This window comes from Jaculus jaculus, chromosome 16 (genome assembly GCF_020740685.1).
Source record: "Jaculus jaculus isolate mJacJac1 chromosome 16, mJacJac1.mat.Y.cur, whole genome shotgun sequence".
NCBI classification, from domain to species: domain Eukaryota; kingdom Metazoa; phylum Chordata; class Mammalia; order Rodentia; family Dipodidae; genus Jaculus; species Jaculus jaculus.
The window spans coordinates 30947233-30972493 of NC_059117.1; the positions used below are offsets into that span (position 1 = coordinate 30947233).

The following is a 25261-nucleotide window of genomic DNA, read 5'->3' on the forward strand; positions in this document are numbered from 1 at the left end:
GTATTTATCTGAATTGTTCTCATAGGCATGTCCAACCTCATGACATTGTGGTATAGAGTTGTCATTTATAATGCTCCAGAACAAGACACACTGATTATCCAAAGCCAAAGCAACGAAACAGTACCATCGATAATGCAAAACTGTATGTGTTATATCAAATTAACTGACAGTATTATAATAGATAAAAAATTTCATCTTTAAGGAGGAAGTAACACCAAAATAAATTTTAGTAATCTTAACTTTTTAAAATTTTTTTTTTTTTTTTTTTTTGAGGTAGGGTCTCACTCTAGCTCAGGCTGACCTGGAATTTACTCTGTAATTTCAGAGCAGCCTTGAACTCTTGGCGATCCTCCTACCTCCGCCTCCAGAGTGCTGGGATTAAAGGCGTGCGCCACCACGCCCGACTTTAAAATTTTTTTTACTTATTTATTTGAGACAGAGAAAGGGAGAGAAAGAGAGAGACGAGAGAGAGAATGGGCATGCCAGGGCCTCTAGCCACTGCAAAAGAACTCCAGACACATGTACCACCATGTGCATCTGGCTTATATGGGACTTGGGAGAATCAAACCAGTGTTCTTAGGCTTCGCAGGCATATGCCTTAACCGCTGAACCATCTTTCCAGCCCTTAACTTTTGATATTATCACAAAAAATGTATCTTCAGCAACTGAAATTTTATTTTTGAAGTTGATCACCTATATATCTGACACAAATGAACACCTGAATTTCCTTTTTCAACAAGACTGATACCCCAAAGATTTCTTGGTGGAGAATCTCCCAGTCTCATCTCTCCCTTTCCAGCTGGGCAAGGAGAATTCTCCTCTGGTTTGAGGCATTCAACTGGCCTCCACACTGGATTTTTTTTTTTTTTTTGTAATTAAAGGAATCATAAAAGATCACTATGTTTAATCTTAGTAAGTGTTTCTGTAAAATGCAAAGAAGTATTTTGTTCTTCTTAAACGTGGAGGATTATGACTTGAGTTCTCAACTGAACACCAAAGACTTCAGAGGACCTCGAAGGACCTGAAGAAGATACTTGTGGATTTTTTTTTTTTTTTATTTAGTTGAGAGAGAGAATGGGCAAGCCAGGGCCCCCAGCTACTACAACTGAACTCCAGATGAATGTGTCACCTTGTACATCTGGCTTATGTGGGTACTGAGGAACTGAACCTAGGTCCTTTGGCTTTGCAAGTGCCTTAACCGCTAAGCCGTCTCTCCAGCCCCACAGTGGGTCTTAATTCTACCCTTTTTTATCATAAGACTCATAATTTCTCCTTAAATAAACTTAATAATTCATAATTTAAAAGAATTTGATAAACACTATTTGTGAAAACAGCATTATTCACAAATAAATCATACTCCCAGTTCTCATAGGTACTTTGTTACTATTTTTAACAAGACATAGCACATAATTGTAAACTATACTTACCCACCCACAAAGCAGAGGATATAAAATGCCAAACAAAATATGACAAATGGTCCAAAGGTTACTAGAAAAAGGACAATGCCAAGGCTTCCCCATCCCCATATGGACAGACTGGCCTGAAATAAAGAGAAAAGGGAAAAAAGTAAATAAAAACAAAATAATTAATTCTCCATATGAATTACAAGAAAAACAAAATATCTACATACTTTTAAACTTATCCTTTTACACATTACAAAAGTTTTTACTTTTGAAAATTTAATACACTCTTGGAAATTTATCTCCAAGAAACAATACACAAATCATTTGCAGCTCATCAACAAATATTAAAAAACAATCTAGGGCTGGAGAGATGGTTTAGCAGTTAAGCGCTTGCCTGTGGAAGCCTAAGGACCCCAGTTCGAGGCTAGATTCCCCAGAACCCACATTAGCCAGATGCACAAATGGGGCACACGTAATCTGGAATGCATTTACAGTGGCTGGAGGCCCTGGCACGCCCATATTCTCCCCCTCCCTCCCTCCCTCTCTCTCTCTCTGCCTCTTTCTCTGTTTGTTGCTCTCAAATTAATAAATAAAAATGAAGAAAAAAAATTTTTAAAAACCAATCTAGTTGTACTACAAAGGTACAGTAAGAATTAGTCATAGAAATTTCTGAATGAAAAGCTAGCATGAGAAACGGTATTTATAAAATAACTACATATTTACATTTGCAAAATCATGTATAAAAGGTTGAGTAGGTAACTAGTCTATGAAGTTATATTTGTTTAGGATGAATATTTCATTTTAAAACTAAGTCTCAACAATATAACATAAGAAGATATCTCTTTAAATTAAAGTTTGAATGTAAGAAATCCCTCACTAAAAACTATACTTTTAATTTAATCAAGTAGTATGCAGAAACTCATGAAAGTGTAGTTGTAAAAGCTCCAACTTCCATTCCCAAAACTTATCATATTCAAGAAAGTATTTCCAAAATATCTTCATCCTTTAGAAAAAGCGATGTCATAGAGAAATGCCCTGTTTTATCTAGCAAAAATATTCCTTTTGTTGCAAGAAAACTAGATTTTAGCAATTTAAGTCATAATGAATAAAGGTATTCCATTCATCAAATCCCTACATACATTTGCTGTGCACTGAGAGGTATACAAAGAAAGCATTTGTCCCACCCCTGCCACCAAGGAGCACAGAGAAGTAAGTCTTATAGGAATGAAACAATTAGACACTGAACTAAAAGAAAATAGAAAGCATTATAAGATGCTAAACAAAATTAATGGCAAAAACTATGGAACAGACAGTAAGTGTTGTGGCCTGTGGAAGAAAGGGGAGTTTTGTTTATTCATTCACCAGTCACTGACTGTGTCCTGTGTGCTAAAAGCACAATCCAAGGTGCTGATACCACATGGAGCAAAACACACCCTTCTTAAGGCCACAGTCTAGCAGGAGAGAATCACAAGCACAGGTTCACATATCTTCCTCAACCTACAATCTAGAAGGGAGAAAACCCCAAATTAGGAACTAAATAGTTACCCTGGATAGGGATAGTTCCACAGAGAAAGATATAGGGACTGTAGAGGTCTTGTCTAAGTAGCTGAGTGGTTAGAGAGGACACTGACAGAAATCCTGGACGTGATTTACTTAAGGGAAAATTTGTAGCACTGACTCTTTCTGTGGCAAAATGGCATTCTTTTTCATTTATTTATATCTTCTGTGTTCCTCACTGGAAGTATCCCCTTTAGGGCTGGCACAACTGTTGTTCATTTGTATTTGTATTACCCTTTTGCTTCATCCTGGCCACTGTTAGTTGGAGCACAGAATTCCTGCTAAAGTTAAGTTTCTGTTCTGCCTTCATGATCTCCTCCCTGAATCAGCTAAGACAAACACCTTCACCTTCGGAAGTGATCACCTGTGACTTCCTCCCAAGAACCGAAAGGAGAACACAGTGATTTAGAATGATGCAAGCCAGCCCAGTCATTGATGCTTCTGTGGAATATACAGCACCTCCATCCATCCACAGTAGTGCCCAACAAAGGAAAACACAGGCTATGCCCAAAACCTGCCAAAACCTTACCCATCAGCTTCCAGAGAGATGCCTGTGGCAGTTTGATTCAGATGTCCCTATAAACTTGGGTGTTCTGAATGCTGGGTTCCCAGCTGATGGAGATGTGGGAATTAACACCTCCTGGAGGCAGTGTATTGTTGGAGACCAGCTTACTGGTGTTATAGCCAGCTTCCCCTTGCCAGTGTTTGGCATATTCTCCTGCTGCTGTTGTCCACATGATGTTGACCAGGTGGTGATGTCCACCCTCTCTGCTCATGCCATCATTTTCCCCTGCCATCATGGAGCTTCCCCTCAAGTCCTGAAGCCAAAATAAACCTTTTTCCCACAGCCACTCTTGGTTGGTGACTGTGCCAGCACTACAAACCTGACTGCAATAAGGCCTTTATGCTCTATAATGTAGAAGCCAAACCTGGTCCAGATGCTGTTAAACTTGACTCTTCAGTGAAATCTGAACTAAGATTAGCATTATCACCTTTCTGTGCATAATTGTATTTATGCTTGATAGTCAGTTTCAAAATTAAACAGCTCACTGTTCAATAATACATTTGGAGGTTTTTAAAATGAAATAAACTGGTTAGCTTAGCTGCCATTCCAAACTTAAAAATGACCTTAATTTGGGTCTCGAGGTGGGCTTTACTTCTGCCTTCTCATGAACAGAAGCTCTTGATAATCTCTTTCCTTCTCTTAATCTTATACAGTCTCTGTAAACCTTAAAACCTTCAAAGAAAGAGAGAGAGAGAGAGAGAGAGAGAGAGAGAGAGAGAAATGTGGCTATCTCTGGGACTACAGGAACATGTGCATGAGAGAACACAAAACCTTCTCCACTGCTTCTATTTCCTCCCCAGGTATTCATTCTTATTGTATAAATCGTATAAGTCTTTTATTTGTCTTATGCTTGAAGTATATCTTTCACAAAGAAATTTTCAAAGATGTAATCAATTACTTAATATAGTTAATTAACAAAATACATAGTTACCCGAGAAGAGCTCCAATGTGTCTAAAATCTCAAATTTTCTGACTCATTTGGGAAGAGGCAGGGGGATAATTTTAAGATACTCTCACTATATACCTCAAGCTCTTAGCACTCTTCCTGCCTCAGCCTTCCAATGACTGGAATTACAGGCAAATGTGCACCACCATGCATGGCAAGTTTTCAGATTATTAGATGTATCTTATTTCTTACCTAAAAAGAGCAGCAAAATCATTCCCAAAACCCTATTCTCAACTCAAACAAAATTTGTAAATAACTACAATGTACCATTTAACAATTAATCAGACATTACTGGGACATTAATAAAATGTGTAACAATAGTTTTCTTAATTAAATGAGAAATTTGTTGTTTTTGTTTGTTGTGGTTTTGTTTCTCTCATTTGGCCTAGCTTTGTTTATTTTTTTTATGGTTTGATTTTTGCAATGCTAAGGATCTACCCCTCTTAACACAGCCCTCACACATGCTAAGCAAGTGCTCTCTCAGAGCTATACCTGTAGCCTCAAGAAAAAATTTTAAATTTCAAAGACTAATAAATTAAACAACTCTAATCAAGCAATTCAAGTTTCCATTTACTTTGATATTACTCTCTTTGGGGGTTCAAGGAAAGTCCTTAAACTCCAAACCCTGGTGTTTTCCCGTTGTTTTTTTTTTTTTTTTTTAAACTACAAAGAATTAAAACAGACTGAGAAGGACAGATTATAATTTATTGCATTTATTTGGGGGAGTCAAGGGTGTAAAGGAGAGTCTAAGAACCAAGGGAAAGGGCTGGATTGCATCCAGATGGTCCTGGAAAGATACCAGAAGGGGATTTATTCAGAGGGGATTAAAGGCTACAGCTTTCAGGGTGTGGTGGTACACACCTTTAATTCTAGCACTCTTGAAGCAGAGGTAGGAGGATCACTGCAAGTTCAAGGCCAGCCTAGGACTTTCAAAAAAAAAAAAAAAAAGGCTAGAGCTTAAAAAATTATCCTTTCCTTGCCAGAGTGAGAAAGTCATGGTCTTACTGGTGCTGGAACCCCCAAGACTCAGGCATGGAAATATGGGTAGCCAAGAAGAGGAAAATAAATAGAGGAAGTTGCCCCCTCCGCCTCCCCCTCCCCCCGCCTCCTCCCCCCCCCTCCCATAAATCTTACTATCTAGGCTCAGTAGCCTGGCTCAGGAAGAGGTTAGCACACCTGAGGCGGCAGAGGGAGGGAGTTGATTGGTCTAGACTCAGGAAGGGAGCTGCACGCCTGAGTAGGGTACAAAAGAATTGACTGAATGAGACTAGACCAGATGCTGAATTCCAGTTCTGCTGCATCAGGCTGGCAGTCTGACATCTTTTTTACTTACAGATCTGACCTAAAATGGATGCTAAGAAACAGAAATAAATCTACACAGTTGGTTTACATTAAAACAATCCTTGAAAGCTGGGCATACTGGCACATGCCTTTAATCCCAGCTCTCAAGAGGCAAAGGTAGGAGGATGGCTGTGAGTTCAAGGACACACTGAGACTACATAGTGAATTCCAGGTCAGCCTGGGGTAAAGCAAGACTGTACCTCGAAAATCAAATAATAATAATAGTAATAATAATTCTTTATTATCATTTTCTTTACTAAATGTACATATCAACAATGAAATATCATGTTGGTTTGTTCAAGAATCATTCACAAGAACCATCAGTTGGAAGAAACACATATGGTTATCTACTATACTACTTTTCAAACTTTATCTATCTTTAAATGCAAATTCTAAAATTCAAATTCAAATTTTGATCCAACATGCCTAGGGTAGGGTCTCTGATTCTTTAATGTCTAGCAAGCTGCCAGAACTGTCTAGAACCAAGGACAACTTTATAGTTATAATTCTTCCTAAATTAGTCTTCCAGTCAATAAAACCTTGTTCACACCACCAAAATCAGAAAAGTTTTGAAAACCAAAATTAATAAGCATTCTATATAACCATTTCATTCACTCCTCAGAGAAAGCATAGAAAGACTCTAGAGTTGTACTACCTAAGTTCAGCTTCATCTTTACTATTGCTTCGCTGTGCAATCGTGGCATGCCTTCATTTCCTCAACAGGTTATGTGGGTATTAGGAGGAACAATGAGTCCATGGTCCACTGGTCAATTTTAACTTAATCAGTTCTATTGTACCTAGTTTAACAACAAAAAAACAAGGTACAGAAACTTTAAAAGTTGTCAAAAGTCATACAGCTAATAAAAATGAAATCTGATGAAAGGCAAATCCTGGCTCTTAAACTTCAATTTGCCAGCCTGAGGTTAAAAGTCAAAGTAGGATTAAAAAATGCTAACATCATAAGTGCTTTCTTTCAATTAAATCAGCTAAAAATGTCTCCCAAGGAACTATCAGAAAACACCACAATAAGTCTCTGTTTTGAAAATAAAGCATATACTTTTTATTAGAAAATAAGTTTATCCATTTGTACCCTAAATAAACAATGGAAAGAATTTCAATTTTTAGTCAATTCATTACTATGCCAAGACAGAAACCTATGTACATTTCACGTTTTGGCCTTAAGCTCAGTGACAAAGACAACAATAATTATTTCAAAGGTCTTAGAAGAATCAAGAAATGACAATAATACATGCAGAGATAATTTACCTTGTGATATTTTGTGCCTATCAAAGCATAACAATACTTACGTTGGATGCTTGGCACATGCAATTATAGGAAAGCTTGTAGTACTACAAATGATTCAGAAATTACAGATCTGACTTTGCTGGTAACGGTCTGTATTGTTTATACAAAATTATTAAACTTTTAAATCCAGAATTCTCAGAAAAAATCATCTCTCACATCAGATTTAACCATTACAGATTACAATACTGTGCTCATAAAGGTACAGCTAATTCAATTATACAGGCAGTCCTAGAATCTTCTGGTTCATTTAGGCAGAAGGGCCAAGTAAAAACAGCTGTTTTAAATCACTGGAAGAAGAGATCTGTCAGAACTCCCATAGCTATAGTAACCTGGGTTTGGATCTATGTCTCACTGTAGGTGGTAAACTACTCAGAGTTATAATAATCTAGTATATTTTAATATATTACACCTAGAAGACAGCCAAACAGATATGATAAAGTTCATATGAATTCAATGCAAACTTGAGTCAGAGAAAGTATACACAGTTCAATAACCAAAACAGCTCTAAGAATGGCCTTATTACTAGAATAGCCTGGTTTCTAACCACCTTCCTCTATCTATAGTAAATAACAAGATATTCTCTAGGTAATTTAAATTCCATGATATGGGACCCAGTCTCATTCAAGAACACATCATAATTTAATCAATGCCTGGCACATAGCAAGCACTTACTCAATATTAATCCACTAACTATTGTACTTTCTATTTTATTTTATTTATTATTTGTTTATTTGAAGGAGAGAGGGAGGAGAGGGAGGGAGGGAGAGAAATAGAGGGGAAGAAGCAGAAAGAAGGGTGGCCCAAGGCCAATAGCCACTGCAAACAAAACTCCAGACCATGTGTTACTTTTTGCATCTGGCTTATGTGGATCCTGGGAAATCAAACCTGGTCCTTAGGCTCTGCAGGCAAGTGCCTTAACTGCTCAGCCATCTCTCTACCCCTTGTATGTAGTTGCTTTCTTGTTGCTGGGACAAAGCCCTTGACCAAAAGCAGCTGACTGGAAGAAAGTTTTTGATGTGTTTTTAATTTTGGATTAAAGTCTTGAAGAGAAGCTTCACGATGGAGGGAACAACATGGCAGGGGCAGAAGCTGAACATCTCCTCTGCCAAAGCAGGTGGAAACAGTAGCAGGAGAGTGAGCCAAACTCACACAGGCAAACTGGGAGATAATAAAACTCAAGGTTGCCCCCGCCCACACACACACACAACACTCCCCCAGTTTGGGCACTCAGAACACATGAGTTTATGAGTGACATCGGATTCCAATTACCATACTAACTGAAGAAGATACACAGAACAGGGAATGGGAAGAGAAGGGATAAAGGAAAGGAGGAAAGAAAAGGACTTCAAAAAGAATGTGAAAAGCAACCCTAATCCCAAATGTCCCTCTTAACCTTACCTTATGGATTTAGACAGCATTACACAGTCCTACCAGCAGAGACCATGCCAACACCCCACACAAAAACAAAATCCACTCAAGAGCTTGGTCCTTCCTTTGCTCAAGGGAACAAAAAAAAAAAAAAAAATAGACACTTCAATCAACTAACCCTGTCTCAAAGCTAACTAGCTGGCAAACATGATTACCAATAAATACCTGTGGAGTTTCTCCTTCCTATTTAAATGGGGGTAAGAGGTGACCACAATATTTAGTTAATAAACACACATACATAAACACACATGTCACCATCATCATCACTATCCCTATGTAGTGGGGTGTTTTTTGGTAATAAAACCAACTTCCTCATGGTTCAACTACAAACATTTCCAAAACCATTTCCAAAACTAAATTCTGTACATATACATAGGCAACTACCAAAGCAGTGGTAAGAGGTGGTCATGATCTCCCACATGCTAATAGAACCCCAGCATCCAGTGATAAAGAAAAGATAATAAGCTACTATGAACTCAGTGTTTTTTGAGTGGATCTATCAGTTATAAAATAATTATGCACACTTGAAATAACAGTACATACAATCATAGTGTATACTACTCAAAATAAAACCCAAGGTGGATTGCATTATTTCTTCCCTGCTCCACAGCCTGACAGAAATCACAGAATTAAGGACTAGAAGCAACTATTGCTAGAACTAATACTAGAAGCAAGTATTAAAAAATCAAAAGGTTGTATTTACTAGATACTTTCTCTGATGCTGGAAGTACATATGAATATTTAAAATGCTATTAGCATTGTACAGGAAAAACAATCCTAACAGGCTCTGAGCAAATATTCCAAGTATTTTTTTTTTCATGCCAGAAAGATGGATGGCTCAACAGTTAAAGGAGCTTGCTTGCAATGCCTGATGGCCCAGGTTTAATTCCCCAGTACCCACATAAAGCCAGACTCACAAAGTAGCACATGCATCTGGAGTTCATTTGTAGTTAGAAGGACCTGGCATGCCCATACTCATGCTTGCTCTTTCTCAACCCCCCTCTCTCTCTCTCTCTCTCTCTCTCTCTCTCTCTCTCTTTCTAAAATAAATAAATAAAAATATATAAACATTTTCTTTTGACAGATAAAAACCAATTTGAAACTTGTTTAGCAATGGGACGGATCTTGAAAATAAAAATAATTCAAAGACTGGAGGAAAAAGTAGGAGAAACACTTCAACATACAGGCATAGGCAATGACTCTAAATATAACTCCAAATGCTCAGGAAGTAAAACCAGTAATCGACCCCTGGGACCTCATGAAATTAAAATTTCTGTACACCAGAAATAGAATAGAGCAAAGAGGCAGCCTACAGAATGGGGGGGGGGAGTTTTGCCAGGTATACATATAACAGAAGATTAATATCCGGGATATACAAAGAACTCAAAAATCGAAATAAGAAGAAATCAAACAACCCAACTAAAAAAAGTGGGTTAAGGAACTGAATAGAGTTCTCAAAAGAAGAAAAACAGAAGGCCTATAAATATCTAAAAACATGTTATAGATCCTTAGCCATCAGGGAAATGCAAATTAAAACTACTTTGAGACTCCATCTCACTCTTGCCAAAACAGCTATCATCAAGAAAACAAATGACAATAAATTCCGGTGAGAATGTGGGCAAAGAGGAACCCTTCTATACTGTTGGTGAGAATGTAAACGTGTACAAACATTGTAGAAATCATTCTGGAGGTTCTTGAGACAGTTAGAAACAGATTTACCATATGATCTAGCTACACCACTCCTTTGCCATATGCTCTAAGAGTCCTTCTTACTTACACTTATTACTATAGAGATACTTGCCCATCCATGTTACTGTTGTTCTTATTCACAATAGCTAGAAAATGGAACCAGTCTAGATGCCCTTCAACTGATGAATGGATAATGAAGACGTGGTATATTTATACAATGGAGATTTACTCAGTTATAAAGAAAAATGGGGCTGGAGAGATGGCTTAGAGGTTAAGGCAGTTGCCTGCAAAGCCAAAGAACCCAGGTTCGATTCCCAACAACCCACATTAGCCAGATGCACAAGGGGGCACACGTGTCTGGAGTTCGTCTGCAGTGGCTGGAAGCCCTGGCATGCCCATTCTCTCTTTCTCTCTCTCTGTCAAATAAATAAAGAAAAAGAAAAGAAAAATGAAATTTGCAGGGAAATGCATAGATCTGGAAAGGATGTTACCAAGTGAGGTAACCCAGGCTCAGAAAATCAAATGTTGTAAATTCAGTCTTACATGTGGCTCCTAGCTTCAAATGTTTAGATTTATATGTGATTCGGAATAAAATTCAGTAGTAGAGGCCAGGTAGTTAGAATGGGACTATGGGGGAGAAAGGAGAGAGGAGGGCTTATGGTAGATATGTAAGTAGAAGAGCAAAATACTGGGTGTGGAGTGGTCTAAGTGGAGTCAGGGAAGGGATGAAAGGGAGGATGGGAGAGAAAAGGGTTAATCAAAATTTAAGATGTTATTTTAAAAAGCCATATGAAAATCTACTTCTTTGCTACCTAACAATATACATGTTAAGAGAGAGAAAGATTGAGTGAGTTTGGACATAAGTATCCTATGGAGTGGATAATTGTGCTCTCAGAAGCCATAATTTGTTATTAGAAATATTTTAGTGCCAGGGGTTGGAATACCTTCTAGTGCGATTTTGGCCACAGAGGCTTCTGATGCCTCCAAAACTTTACAGGCCATTGCCAAAGCTCTTAGCTGCCTATCAGAATTAGATATTAAGACTCTATTGCTAAAAACTCCACATGCTTGGGCTGCAAGTCACTGAAAAATCAAGCTGGAGCTAAGCTGGCAGCCTTCTCTCTGTAGGCTGGTTATCAGAATACCGGGAAATGTTATGCAGCATGTAGCCTTTGGGGAGACAGAAGTCATCAACTTTGTTAACCAGCAGTGGCTCCCACAACCTTTATGTCTGGCCAGCCAGGCCAAATGTGCCAACAGGCATAATAATGGCATGTCTATTATGGGGGAAAACAACTGCTATCTAATTGGACTGGAAGCAGGCTCCATGGGAATGAATATATGCCTGGTTCTGAAAACCTAGTCAAAAGCCTATGGCCACAGAGGTCATAAGCCCTCCAGGAGTAACAATTAATGTTGTCTAAATGGATATATTATGGCCACCAAACTTCCCCCTGCACATTTATGTTTATGCCCATATATTAATGCAACTCTCACTTTTGGTTAGAGAAGCTTCTTTTTACACTATAGTGACCACTGGGGTGACTTAAAACTCACCATAGTGCTGAGAAATGACAATGGAAGAGGAAAGCTATGGAATAGGGGGAAAAAATGCCAGCTGTATATCTGATAGATGACTAATAAATATCTAGAATATACAAAGAACTAAAAAAACTAAATAATAAGTAATCAAGCAACTCAATCAAAACTAGACTATGGAACTGAACAGACTGTTCCTCAAAAGAAGAAATATAAATAGCTAATGAATATTTTTTAAAGTATTCAGCATCTTTAACAAATTAAAACTACTGTGAGATTCTATCACTTCATTAGAATGGCTGTTATTAAGAAAGCAAATGACAACAAATATTAGTGAGGGTATGGGAAAAGAGAGACCATTTATTCACTATTGATGGGCGTACACGTTGGTGTAGCTATTATGGAAACAATAAGTGGGGAAGTTTCTCAAAAAGCTAAAAGTAGAACTACCTACCGTGTAAGCCGGCTATACTCCTCCTGGGCATGTGCCCTAAGGACTTCACTACGGACATATGTACTCACCCATATTTATTTCTGTTCTAGTCATGATAATTAGGAAATGGAAAGACTCTAGATTTCCATCAACTAAAGAATAGACAATGAAGATGATAAAACAAACTGATAAAAATATATTTTATTCTACTATTTCTTAGTGGAATTTATGGCAAAAACACATATGACCATTTCACAAAGGTATTTGCGTTCACATGTCTGATTTAACAATCTCAATTGATGTTGAGAATAAACGTGTAGTGAAGGAAGAAAAAAAGGAAATCACAAATAAGGCTACAACCAGAAATTTTCTAAATTTGTTAAAATAAGAACGAATAAAAAAACCAAAAGAAATTAATACTATTTTGCATGTTTATTTGTAACTATGCTTACACAAAAGAAACCTACAATTTCTAATTCTCAAGGTTGTTTTCACCTTCTCATAGTTCAACTATATAATGTGCCATTGGCTCAGATCTACCTGTTGAATATCAAAATCTTATATTCACCTACATTTTAAGTATTTCCGTCTGAATTTCTCATGGGTACCATAAACCACCATGTCCAAAATTAAATTCATTGCATTCATCAAATATCTCCTATACTTTACTATAAAGGAAGCAATGGACTGAAGAGTTGGCAGAGCAGTTAAAGGTGCTTGCTTGCAAAGCCTGTTGGCCTGGGCTCAATTCCCCAACACCTACATAAGGCCATATGCACAAAGTAGCACATGCTTCTGGAGTTTGTTTACAGTGGCAAGAGGCTCTGGCACATGCGCATGCACACAATTATTTTTTTAATGAGGTATCAGTTTCTATGCAACAGTTGAAAAATATGTTAAGAGTTGTCTTGGATTCTCCTAGTTAGCAAAGCCTCATTTTATGTCCTAAGTATCTTTTGGGGCTCTCCTCTTGTTGCTACCAAAGCCTGAGGCAAAGCTGCCTGACTCGAAGTCCCATCTCTCCTGCATTCTCTTTGTTGTCAAAATAATGTTTGATAAAGATTCTGAAATGCCTGACTTTTTTTTTCCATACACAAATCCAGTTCTCTTGTTTCTGTTTCTAAGATAGATTACTTTCACACTCTATAAAGTACCCTTCAAGAACCAGGATCTTCTCTCTCCCAAGAAGCAAATCTTTCCTTATAAGCACCCCACCAGAGAAAATGCCAACTCCTTAACATTCTCTGCCTCTCTTGTGTTATATAAAATTCTATGGCAGTTATTTATGTATGCCTACCTCTTTTAGACTGGCAGCTCCATTTATTCATTCACTAAACACTAGAAATCATTTATGCGTAGGAGAAAATACATATATTTGCAGTAAGTAAAATAACAGACATTAATCAGCTATTAAAAGGCATTAGGAAAAATGACACATTGCAAAGGGGATGGAAGGTGAATCAGACAAAGTATTTTTGATAGACAATGTAAGAGCAGGTAAAATACACAGTTCCTGACAGAGAGAGAGTAGTTGCTGAAGCAATAAACAATATTCCAGGAGGAAAACAATGAAGAGGTTTTAAATGACATTTCATGAAGAAGACACTGAAGAGGTTTTAAAAAGTATATTGGTTCTGTACATAAAGGACCCTAAGATTCTACCAGCAGAACTGTTAGAGCTGATAAACACCTATAGCCATGTAGCAGGATACAAAATAAATACACAGAAATCAGTAGTCTTCCTATATGCTAACAACAACCACACAGAGGATGAAATCAGAGAATCACCCTCATTAACAATTGCTAAATAAATAAATGAATAAATAAATAAATAAAGTACCTTGGAATAAACCTAACCAAGGAAGTGAAGGATCTCTACAAAGAAAACTTTTTAAACACTCAAGTGAGAAATTGCAGAAGATAATAGGAAATGGAAAAACATCGCTTGTTCCTGGATCGGAAGAATCAATATTGTGAAAATGGCAATCTTACCAAAAGCAATCTACACATTTAATGCAATCTCCATCAAAAAACAATCCAAAAATTCATTTGGAATCACAAAAATCTCAAATATCTAAAACAATACTGAGCAACAAAAATAAGGCTGGTGGTTTTAACTTATACTACAGAGCCATAGTAACAAAAACAGCAGGGTAGTGGCACAAAAGCAGACATGTAGATCAATGGAACAGAATAGAGGAACCAGATTAAGTCTGGGTAGCTATAGCCACCTGATATTCGATTAAAATGCCAAAAATACTCATTGGAGAAAAGACAGCCTGTTCAGCAAATGGGGCTGGGAAAACTGGATATGTATCTGTAGAAGGATGAAAATAGATTCTTCTCTTGCTCCATGCACAAGAATTAAGTCCAAATGGATTCAAGACCTTAACATCAGACCTGAAACTCTGAAACTGCTAAAGGAAACAAGTAGGGGAAACCCTTCAACATATTGGTCTTGGCAAAGACTTTCTGAATACAACCCCAACTGCTCAGGCAATAAAACCACAGATTAACCACTGAGACCTCATGAAATTACAAAGATTTTGCACTGCAAAGGACACCATGGATAAAGCCAACAGGCAACCTACAAAAAGGGAAAAAAAAATCTTTGCAGGTATACATCTAATAGAGGGCTAATATCTAGGATATACAAAGAACTCAAAAAACTAAATAATAAGAAATCGCACTAGCCAATTAAAAATGGGCTATGGAACTAAATAGAGACTTCTCAAAAGAAAAAATATGGATGGCATATAAGCATCTAAAAAAAAATGTTCTACATCTCTAGTCAACATGGAAATGCAGATTAAGACTACATTGAGATTCCATCTCACTCCTGTCAGATTGGCCACCATCATGAAAACAAACGACCATAAATGCTGGTGAGAATGCGGGGAAAAGAACCCTTCTCCACTGTTGGTGGTAATGCAATCTGGTCCACCCATTGTGGAAATCAGTGTCCTGAGACAGCTAAAAATAGATCTACCATATGACTCAGCTATAGCACTCCTAGGCATATCTCCTAAGGACTCATCTCATTACTTCAGAGATACTTGCTCAACCAGGTTTATTGCTGTTCAATTTACAATAGCTGGAAAATGAAACCAGCCTAGATGTCCCTCAACTGATAAGTGGATAATGAAGATATGACACATTTATACAATAGTTCTACTCAGCGGTAAAGAAGAATGAAGTTATGAAATTTGCAGAAAAATGGATGGCTCTGGAAAGGATTATACTAAGTGAGGTAACCCAGAAAGTTAAGCGTCACATGTTCTCTGTCATATGTGGATCCTAGCTACAGATGATTGGACTTCTGTATGAGTAGGAAGAAAACTCAGTAGCAAAGGCCAGTAAGCTAGAAAAGAGATATAAAGGGAAGAGAAAGGAAGGGAGGGGGGTACTTAATAGGATGGTATTGTATATATGTAAGTGGAATAGATTAATAGGGGTGAAAAGGCCCAAAAGTAAGGTCATGGGAAGAGATTGAGTAAAGGAAAGATGGAGGGAGGGCTAATCAAAATCTAAGAAGATATAAATAAAGCATATGGAAACCTACTTGTTTGGACAATGGAACACTCACGAGCCATAGATTGTTGCTAGAAAATGTTCAGTGCCAGGGATGGGATACCTTCCAGTGAGTTGTTGGCCAGGGAGGTCCCTGATGCCCCCAAAACATTATAGACCATTGCCAAGGCCCTTGGTTTCCCACCAGGAATCGATGGTAAGACCCTATTGCTGAAGACTCCACATACTTGGGCTGCAAGGCCACTGAGAAATCCTGCTGGAACTGAGCTGATAACCTCCTCCATGAAGACCAGCTGATAGAAAGCTAGAAAAAAACATTCTGCATGCAGTTCAACAGGAGAAAGAGAAATCACCAGTGAAGATACTCAACAGTGGACACTCCAAGCCTTATATTTGGCCAGCTAGGCCAAATGAGCCAAAGGGGGAAATAGTGGCATGTTTGTTATAGGGGAAACCAACTGCCCTCTAATTGGACTGGAGGCCAACTCTGTGGGAGGGAAATACATCCCTGATACTGAAAACTTAAAACAGGAGTAGTAATGAGTCCTGGGGTGTAATGTCAGCTGCTGTCTGGCTAAATGTATATACAATGCTTATCCAACTGCCCAGTAAGCACTTCTCTTAATGTTCATACCCTCATATTAATGCTACTCTCACTTTTAGTAGAGAATCTTCTTTTTGCAGACGGCAGGGGCCTTGGGATGACTCAGGAGGAATCATGGTGCTGGAAAGAAGTGACAGGAGTGCTCAGTACTGCAATATCTCTATCACACCTTCCAAGGCTCAGAGTCTATTGCAGAAGAGGTATTGGAAAGAATTTAAGAGCCAAAGGAAGGGGAGGACTCCTTACAATGTGCTCCTCCCAGACACAAAATGGCCTGGATATCCATGACCTCACAGTGCCTGACACTACCTACACAAGACCATCATAATAGGAAGAAAAAAATCATGACATCCAAATAAAAGAGACTGATTGAGAGGGGGAGGTGATATGATGGAGGATGGAGTTTCAAAGGGGAAAGTGGGGGGGAGGGCATTACCATGGGATATTTTTTATAATCATGGAAGTTGTTAATAAAAACTTTTTTGAAAAAAGAAAGTATATTGGGAGAAGCCTTATCATAAATTAAAATTTAAACCAGAGGCATTCCCCCGCCCAAAATAACTGACTCCTGCTCCCACAATGCATAAACTACAACCCCATGAGGAATATTTTCAACCTCTCTGAGGCTCCTCAGTTCCCAACAGAATGGGGGGCAGGGACAAGGGAAAAGAGGGTACTAACACAGGATGTATCCATACGAAACATCTTGTTAATAAATATTTTTTAAAAAGAAAAAAATAGTAAAAAATTTATGTCACGTATTAGAAGACATATTTCTAGGCCAAGTTGCAAGGCCAGCTACTTACCTCACCAGTACTTTTTCAGGAAAGCAACTGAGAGGTTTACCATAATAGTTTCTTATGATGGATTTAAGTAAAAATAAGCAAAAGCATCAAAAAAATGCAATGAAGGCAATTCCTATAAAAAGTACAAATAATTGGTTATAAGAGCTTAGTCTTCTAAGAGTCAAACTATATCCCAAGAAAGCAGAGAATCTAACCATAATTAAAAATAAATAGACAAAAATAATTTCAAAATAGAGATCTAGAAGGTTGGAAATCTGGATAACTTGAAGTCATTTTCATCAGTAGGTTTTGCTCAGGCTTTGAGACCTATTAAGCAAACATATAGTCCAGGGTCACTGAGTATTGGCACCCTATGCCTGTTATGATCCTCGGTATTTATTCTATTAGAGTTGATAGAGTATATAGCTGAGCGCTTTCTAGAACTTTCACAGTACTGTATGCATCATGAACCAACCAGCACCTTTACCTTCATTTAAGAGGACCAATCATGGACTCTCAGGCATCCCTCCATTAAATAATATTTTGTGTGCTGCATGTTCACTTCGTTTCCTCCCAGGTACTACTAGCCAGTACAGGGAAATAATTTGGCCTAGAAATTTTTAGCAAAATGATGCTACCTATCAGGGACAAAGAAAATATTTTTTAATATTTTTATCTATTTGCAGTGGGAGAGAGTGTGTGCACCAAGGTCTCTTGCCACTGTTAATGATCTGGATCAATAGCAAGCCCCCTTAACTGCTGAGCCATCTTCCCAAACCCTAGAGAAAGATCTTGAGCAGGATTTCTGCAAATAGTCTTGACCTGTATCCATAAAACTAAACTATAAATATACCCCAGATAATTAACTAAGACAGCTGACTTGCTGAGCAGAGTTGTTTAACAAATATTCACTGAGCTTCACAAAAGTGGGTAACACACATATCTACCTAACAGGTGAATTAATAAAAGAGGTTCAAAAAAGAAGGTAAAACAGCTACTACTTTATGTAATTGCTCCTCAGTTTTCATCCCACTAGGAAGTGCCTCTAAAACAAGGAATAGGAAAGAGGCATATAACTAACAGGAAGAAGACAGCAGCCTTTATAGATAAGGGGAAGACCTTCCTGTTGCTAGTTCCACCCAGTTCCACCCCACTCCTCTCAGCTACACCCCTTTATTCTGCCTTCTCTTAGTTCAGGCCACAGGGACATACATGAGTCTAGCTTCCCCGTCACCCAGCTTGGCAGGGTGGGGGAGAGAAAAAAAAAAAGTTTCTTTCAGCGAACTCTTCCTTTGCTTCTGCTTTATAGTTTGGGGTAACCTCCTAACTTGATTACATGCATGATTTTCCTCTGATCTCCTAATCTACCATGTGCATAGTTCTCTTACATACCAGATCTACTACAAGGGTGCCTTCACTAACTCTAGGTCTGCTACTTGGGTAATTTCTTTAAAACTTGAAATAACTATGAGTGTAACTTTCTTCATTACTCATTTCTCCTCTGGATTTCTTGGTCTCTGCTTTGATAGTTTCCCTTGAGCCTAACCATTTGCCCTCTTAACTTCCCTGTACAGTAAAACACATGGCAGTTGCCATGTATGTCCTTCTAAGTCTCCCTACACAAGCTCCTAACTTCTTTCTATGTGCTTGCAGTCCTATCTCACACTTTCCTGGAAAGCTTCAGTTTAACTCCCCTCTACATGCTTGCGGTTCTATAAAAATCCAGTTTTTCCCCAAAAACTCAATTTCTCTTTAATGAACCTTGTAAACTATGCAATATTTCTACATGAGAGCATGCTTCCTACTTCTTACCTGTTTATGACTCTTCTCTAACTTCCCTTCCTAAATCCCAAGCTCCCTTAAACCCCACAATTTGTGAGTTCTACCTAATAACTCATAATTTATCGTTCTTAAGTCCATCTTTATCAATTCTTTACAAGATAGGACAGAACTCAAACTAGGGGGAACCCCCTGAACCCTAAAAATCCTGCATCAATGATTTGGCTGGACTTGGTAGTACATTCCTGCAATCCCAGGAATTAGGAGGCTGAGTCAGGAGTCACTAATTCTAAGGCCAGCCTAGGCTGCAAAGAGTTCTAAGCTAGCCTTGGCTAGCAGAGGGCCTATTTCAAAAATGGAAGAAAGGGAAAAGGAGAAAGAGAAGAAGGCAGAACAGAGGAGAGGAAATGATGTACACTGCCCTCAAGCAGCACATGAGAGTGAAAAGAACCATGTTATGGCAAACTGACAAAACCCTGAGATTCTGGAGACTCACAGGTCAGTGTTAAAACAGTCTCTAACTCTAAGTGTGGGGAAATAACCCAGAACCTTGAGCCTCTCAACAGATCTTACATGCCAATCCATACTTCTTATGGAAAGTAAAGGCTAGAACTTTCTATGAAATTCAATGTACCCAGTTTCAAATGACACCTGAGAACCACACATCCAATTCCCAAGTCTGACAGTTCTGTTGTCAACTTGATCTGTTTAGGAATTCACCAACATTTTTCTTGGGTGTGTCTCTAAGGTTGCTCCCAGGAAGGATTAACTGAAGGAAGAAGCCCTTCTCCCAAAGTGTGTGGTGGTGAAGGGGAGGGGGTGCATTATTTAAGGAAACTCTGGGGAAAAAAGAATCCCTTCCCTCCATCTGCCTGCAGGTGCTGCTTGCTGCCTTCCAGTGTGGACTGAAGACTGCAGCTCTCCAGGAAGTCTCTAGGCATTCAGTGCTAGATTGGAACTGCTGAGGCATCCAGCCTTGTGGATTAAGCAGCTACCAGTTCCATGACTCTCGGTCCTGTAAATTACTGCTGTTGGACTGATGTAAATTAATCCACTAACTTCCCTTTTTAATACAATTCATTCTATTGGTTCTGTTTTCTCTACAGAGCCCTATTACACCAAATACACCAACACAGGACTAATGTGTGTATTTTCCACAGTAATTTTGAACCCACTAAGCCCTGTTATCCTAGGTCACAACTAAAAGCTAAATTTATTATCAATCCTCTCTCGTACTGTTATCCACTCTTCTTGATTTTTCCCTTTATACAATTTCCTATTTCTTCCCTTGCTCCTGAAGTTTCCCTTCAGACTCAATTTGTTCCATAGTAAAAACAAACACCCTATTATCACCAACAACTTCAATACATTGCTTGAAGTAAAAGATTCTTCACCTACAGCCCTCAAAAACAAAGTCTGCTTATTCTTTCAGTCATCATGATTCCTCACTCTCACCCCAACTTCAGAATGAAAGCCACAATCCCTGGCCAGTGTCCTATAAAATGATGATAAGACCTTCCTATGTAATTCCTGAGCACTAGAATTACTTAAGGAGAAGAAGGGTAGGAAGGTATTTCATAATCCCATTCATAATCCCAGACTACACCACATAGAAATTAAATCAGAATAGCTAAGGGGAGGGGAGCCAAGCACCTGAATTTCCAATGTGCAGCAGAATTAAGATAGACACACAAGTAGTTTATGAAATTCTCCAGGTGACTCCAATCTGCAGTCACATGGAATCCACTGGTTCTGCTAATCATTCACTAAATATTAATATATGGCAAACAACATTCTTCTTTAAAACACATACTATATAACCTTCAGTCATTTCAACATATACATCCAACATCTACTTTTAATGTAATAATCACATCACCTTAACCACATTCATTGCAACTTCACTTTAAACATAACAAGCCCACACCACTAAACCTCATTATCACCTTGTCTTCTCTGAGTGAGAAATGCAAAAATTATCTCCCTTGTTCTCTCACTACCTTCTTTCAGTTGTAAGTCGGTTATTTTAACTCCATCTATTTTTCACTGTGACAGTGTTCTAGAAGCCAGACTATTCTACCTTTTCCTTCCTTTGCCCACTTCTTTGTTCACATCCTTTCTACACTGAACTCCACAGTGAAACATTTCAAACCCTGTCTTTCCAGTGTCCTCATTTATTGCATTACTTTGGAATAGCCTGTATGCTTTCCCATATGTAGACGCAGTAAGGCTTATGAGTACACAAAACTGTAATGTGCCCTGTTCATTGTTACAGGTATGATGCCAAGTGTAACATATGACAAATACAGTAGACTCCCAGCAGGTACTGAGTAAGTAAGCTAGAAACACGAATCTTTTCATGTGTGTAGGATGTATGCATGTATGTATGTAGGCACCCATGAGTGCACATGCATGTATGTAAATGCAAAAGGAGACCAGAGGACAACTTCTAGTGTTAGCCTCAGCAACTATGTCCTTCTCTTTTTGAGACATGGCCGTTTATGGGCCTAGCGCTTGCCAATTAGGCTAGATTGGCTGTCCAGAGCTCCAGGGATCCCCATGTCCACCTCCCCAGGACTAGGCGCATATTGCCATTCTGACAAATTGTACAGTATAAGCACAGACACATGCACACATTTGCAAAGGCCTTCCTTCTATTGCTCTTCTGCTTGTTTCCTTGAGATGGAGTCTCTTACTAAACCTGGAGCTGCTGGTTTGGGGTCAGAATGTCTGACCAGTGACCTCAGTGATTTTCTTGTCTCCAACCCCCTCATGGCTGGGGTCACAAGTGTGTGCCACACCTAGCTTTTTATGTGGATGCTGGGAATGAAGCTCAGGTTCTAGGCAAACCACTACAAACTGAGCTATCTCCTCTGCCCACCATTCTATACCATTGTTTTGAAAAGTGAGATTATCTTCTTCCCAAGCTCAGTGATACTTGTCAACTGTTCATTTCACTTTCTGAGCATTAAATTCCACCTTTATACTTATGATCCACTTGCCCTTAAATTTTGTTAAATCAATTCACTCAGCAAATACTTTTTATTTGGCAGAGAGAAAAGAATGTAACAACAAACAAAAACTATTAAAAATTATAAACACTTGGGCTGGAGAGATGGCTTAGTGGTTAAGGCACTTGCCTGCAAAGCCAAAGGACCCTGGTTCAACTCCCAGGACCCATGTAAGCAAGATGCACAAGGGGGTGCATGCACACATCTGGATATACTTTTCAGTGGCTGGAGGCCCTTGCGCACCCATTCTCTCTTCCTTCCTCCCTCCCTCCCTCCCTCTCTCTATTTCCTTATCTCTCTCAAATAAATAAAAATATTTTTAAAAATATAAACACTTGTGAAATTATTAAAAAAGAGGAAACAAATTCACAGCAGCTCAGTAATTTTTCTCAATTTAATAAAAATTCTCTTGTATGCCAATATGTAAAAATATGGAAGGATATACTCACATTGTTTTAAAATGGAAAAAATAAACTGACATTACTCTTTCTTTTATAATTTTTACATGAATATTACAGGTAAAATTGTTCTATAAACCTAACATATAGTAAGTAAAGAAGACAGGTTACAAATTTGTAACATGTGAGGCCATTTTTAGTGTGTACATGTATCATAAAAATAATTAGTTGTGGTTGTCTACAAGAAGAAATTAGATTTTTGTATAACCTATCTAAAGCTTCAACAAATAAAGCAAGTTTCTGAATTCAAGTGATATGATCTCTAAGTTATGATACTCTCCCACCTATTAGGTTAATATGTCTAGTTGAAGAAAAAAAGGAAACCCACATTCTCTTCAACATTCATGACATTTTTAAAAGGTTGAAAATTATGTTGCTAGTTAACTTAAAACTTATATCCTTTTGTCAGTTACAAAGGAAATGCTTTAATGCAGAACAGGGGTATTATTCCACTATATTTTCCATGTGAAGAAAGAAAACAACAAAAAAGAAATTATCCAAGTGTGGTGGCATACACCTTTATTTCCAGCATTTGGGAGACAGAGGTAGGAGGATCACCATGAGTCTGCAGTCACCTTAAGACTACATAGTGAATTCTAGGTCAGCCTGGGTTACAGAGAGACCTTACCTTAAGGTAAAAAGAAAAAAAAAAAAAAATTAAAATCTCTGAAAGCTCAGGTTTCTTAATAATTTCTTATTTACTAATTCTCTGTTCTCTTTAGAGTCTTTCTCGATGTTTTATTAAACTATAATAAAATACATAATTTTGAAACAATACAGTATTATACTTGGTATTCCTAATGCAATCACTTGTCTCCTACTCTCTACCCATTCTATATAGAAGGAATTCTAGTACTTAAATATCTTCCAAACATCAAAATCACACTATAGTTATCTCATTTTAAAAGATAAGCTCAAGTATGCAAAAATAACCTAATTTTTTTTAGCATAACTAAATTAGGGTAAATTTTAAAAAAATCCATTCCCAAGTGTTCCTCTAGTAAGACCAAAAAAGTTCATCACAGCAGCTCAAACCATATTTATAAAGGGCCCACTTAGCCCTCATTCATGAGGACGATACCAATACCAAGTGCTAGCGTGGGTACTTTCGCCTCCCAACTTCTGCTTTTCTCCATAATGTGTAGCCCAAAAGGAAATCAAAACAAGGCAAGCCCATCAGTCAGTAGAGAAAACAAGGTCCCCATCATGCAGGGCAGCACCGAACTGTCATCCATCTGTAAATCCTTCATTTCTTCCCAAGAAAAGAACACCCTCTAAAATTGCAACATGAGGGCTGGAGAGATGGCTTAGTGGTTAAGCGCTTGCCTGTGAAGCCTAAGGACCCTGGATCAAGGCTCAATTCCCCAGGACCCACGTTAGCCAGATGCACAAGGGGGCGCACTGGAGTTCGTTAGCAGTGGCTGGAAACCCTGGCATGCCCATTCTCTCTCTCTCTCTCTCTCTCTGTGTGTGTGTGTGTGTGTGTGTGTGTGTGTGTGTGTGTGTCTTTCTCTCTCTGTCACACTCAAATAAATAAAAATGAACAAAAAAATTTTTTTAAAAATTGCACCACGAGCTGTTATTCAATAACTACTCACTGCTGGCCCAGGACCTTTGTTAACTCTTTTAAGTATGTCTACTCTGACAACTCTATCACTATTATATATTTTACAGATGCAGACACAAAATAAACAAAGAGCATGAACTGGGATTGATTTAAAATCCACATGTGTTCTGGATTACTGTTTTACACTATCAAGTACGTTTATTTGAAAGGGGGCAGGCAATATTCTATAGACAGTATCTGAATAATCAAATAAAATTAAAAACACTTTCTGTACAGGGATGAGGAGATGGTTCAGATGGTAATAACGCTTGTCATGCAAACATGAGAGCCTGAGAAGGCCAGATTCACTCTGAGTTCAATTCCTCGGGGCTTTCATAAACAGGTAGGCATGGCCACACACGTCACACACATGGGGCTCTCAGACAGTAGAATCACAAGAATCATTGGGGCTTCATGGTCAACCAGACTGCCAAAAAAAAAAAAAAAAATTAAAACAGCTCCAGGTCCAGGGAGACTCCATCTCAAGGAAACATGCAAACGAGCAATGGAATACACCCAGTGATCTCTGGCCTCTACACATCTGTGCATGGGGCACATGCATCTACACCTACACACTGACACACACACAATCTGAACCATCAAATAAAAATTCAATAATTGGGCTGGAAAGATGGCTTAGTGGTTAAGCACTTGCCTGTGAAGCCTAAGGACCCCGGTTCGAGGCTCGGTTCCCCAGGTCCCACGTTACCCAGATGCACAAGGGGGTGCACGCGTCTGGAGTTCGTTTGCAGAGGCTGGAAGCCCTGGCACGCCCATTCTCTCTCTCTCTCCCTCTATCTGTCTTTCTCTCTGTGTCTGTCACTATCAAATAAATAAATTTTAAAAAATTTAAAAAAAATTCAATAATCAATGAAAGGAAGTAACCAAGCTGGTCCTGCTACTTTTAAATCCTAGACAGTCTTTTAAGATTCATATATAGGTTCTGTATGTAATAAGAAAACTTAAAGTGTATGTTCTAGCACTATTAGAATTCTATACACATTTCTTTCATAATCCTGAGATATGCACAGTAACAAGTCAGTATCAGAACAATGATCCTGCCTCCAAAAAGAAACTCATATATATACACATATATTTTGTTGTTGTTGTTGTTTTGAGGTAGGGTCTCACTTTAGTCCAGCCTGACCTGGAATTCACTATGTAGTCTCAGGGTGGCCCTGACCTCACGGCAATCCTCCTACCTCTGCTTCCTGAGTGTTGGGATTAAAGACATGCACCACCATGCCCAGCTCTGCCTCCGAAAATATTTAATTTACAATT

At 38.4% G+C, this 25261-nt stretch overlaps 1 protein-coding gene across 4 annotated transcripts in view; it reads right to left on the reverse strand.

Moving 5' to 3' along the window:
• Positions 1-25261, reverse strand: part of Snx13 (sorting nexin 13) — a 140811-nt gene that overhangs the window by 101976 nt on the left and 13574 nt on the right. For 3 of the 4 annotated variants that reach the window (XM_004652838.3, XM_045135750.1, XM_004652837.3), the window contains exon 2: positions 1428-1540. In XM_004652838.3, the coding sequence (XP_004652895.1) occupies positions 1428-1540 (113 nt within the window). Of the gene's footprint in view, positions 1-1427; positions 1541-6467; positions 6610-25261 lie in introns of all 4 variants that reach the window. The other variant, XM_045135751.1, reaches the window with a different exon arrangement.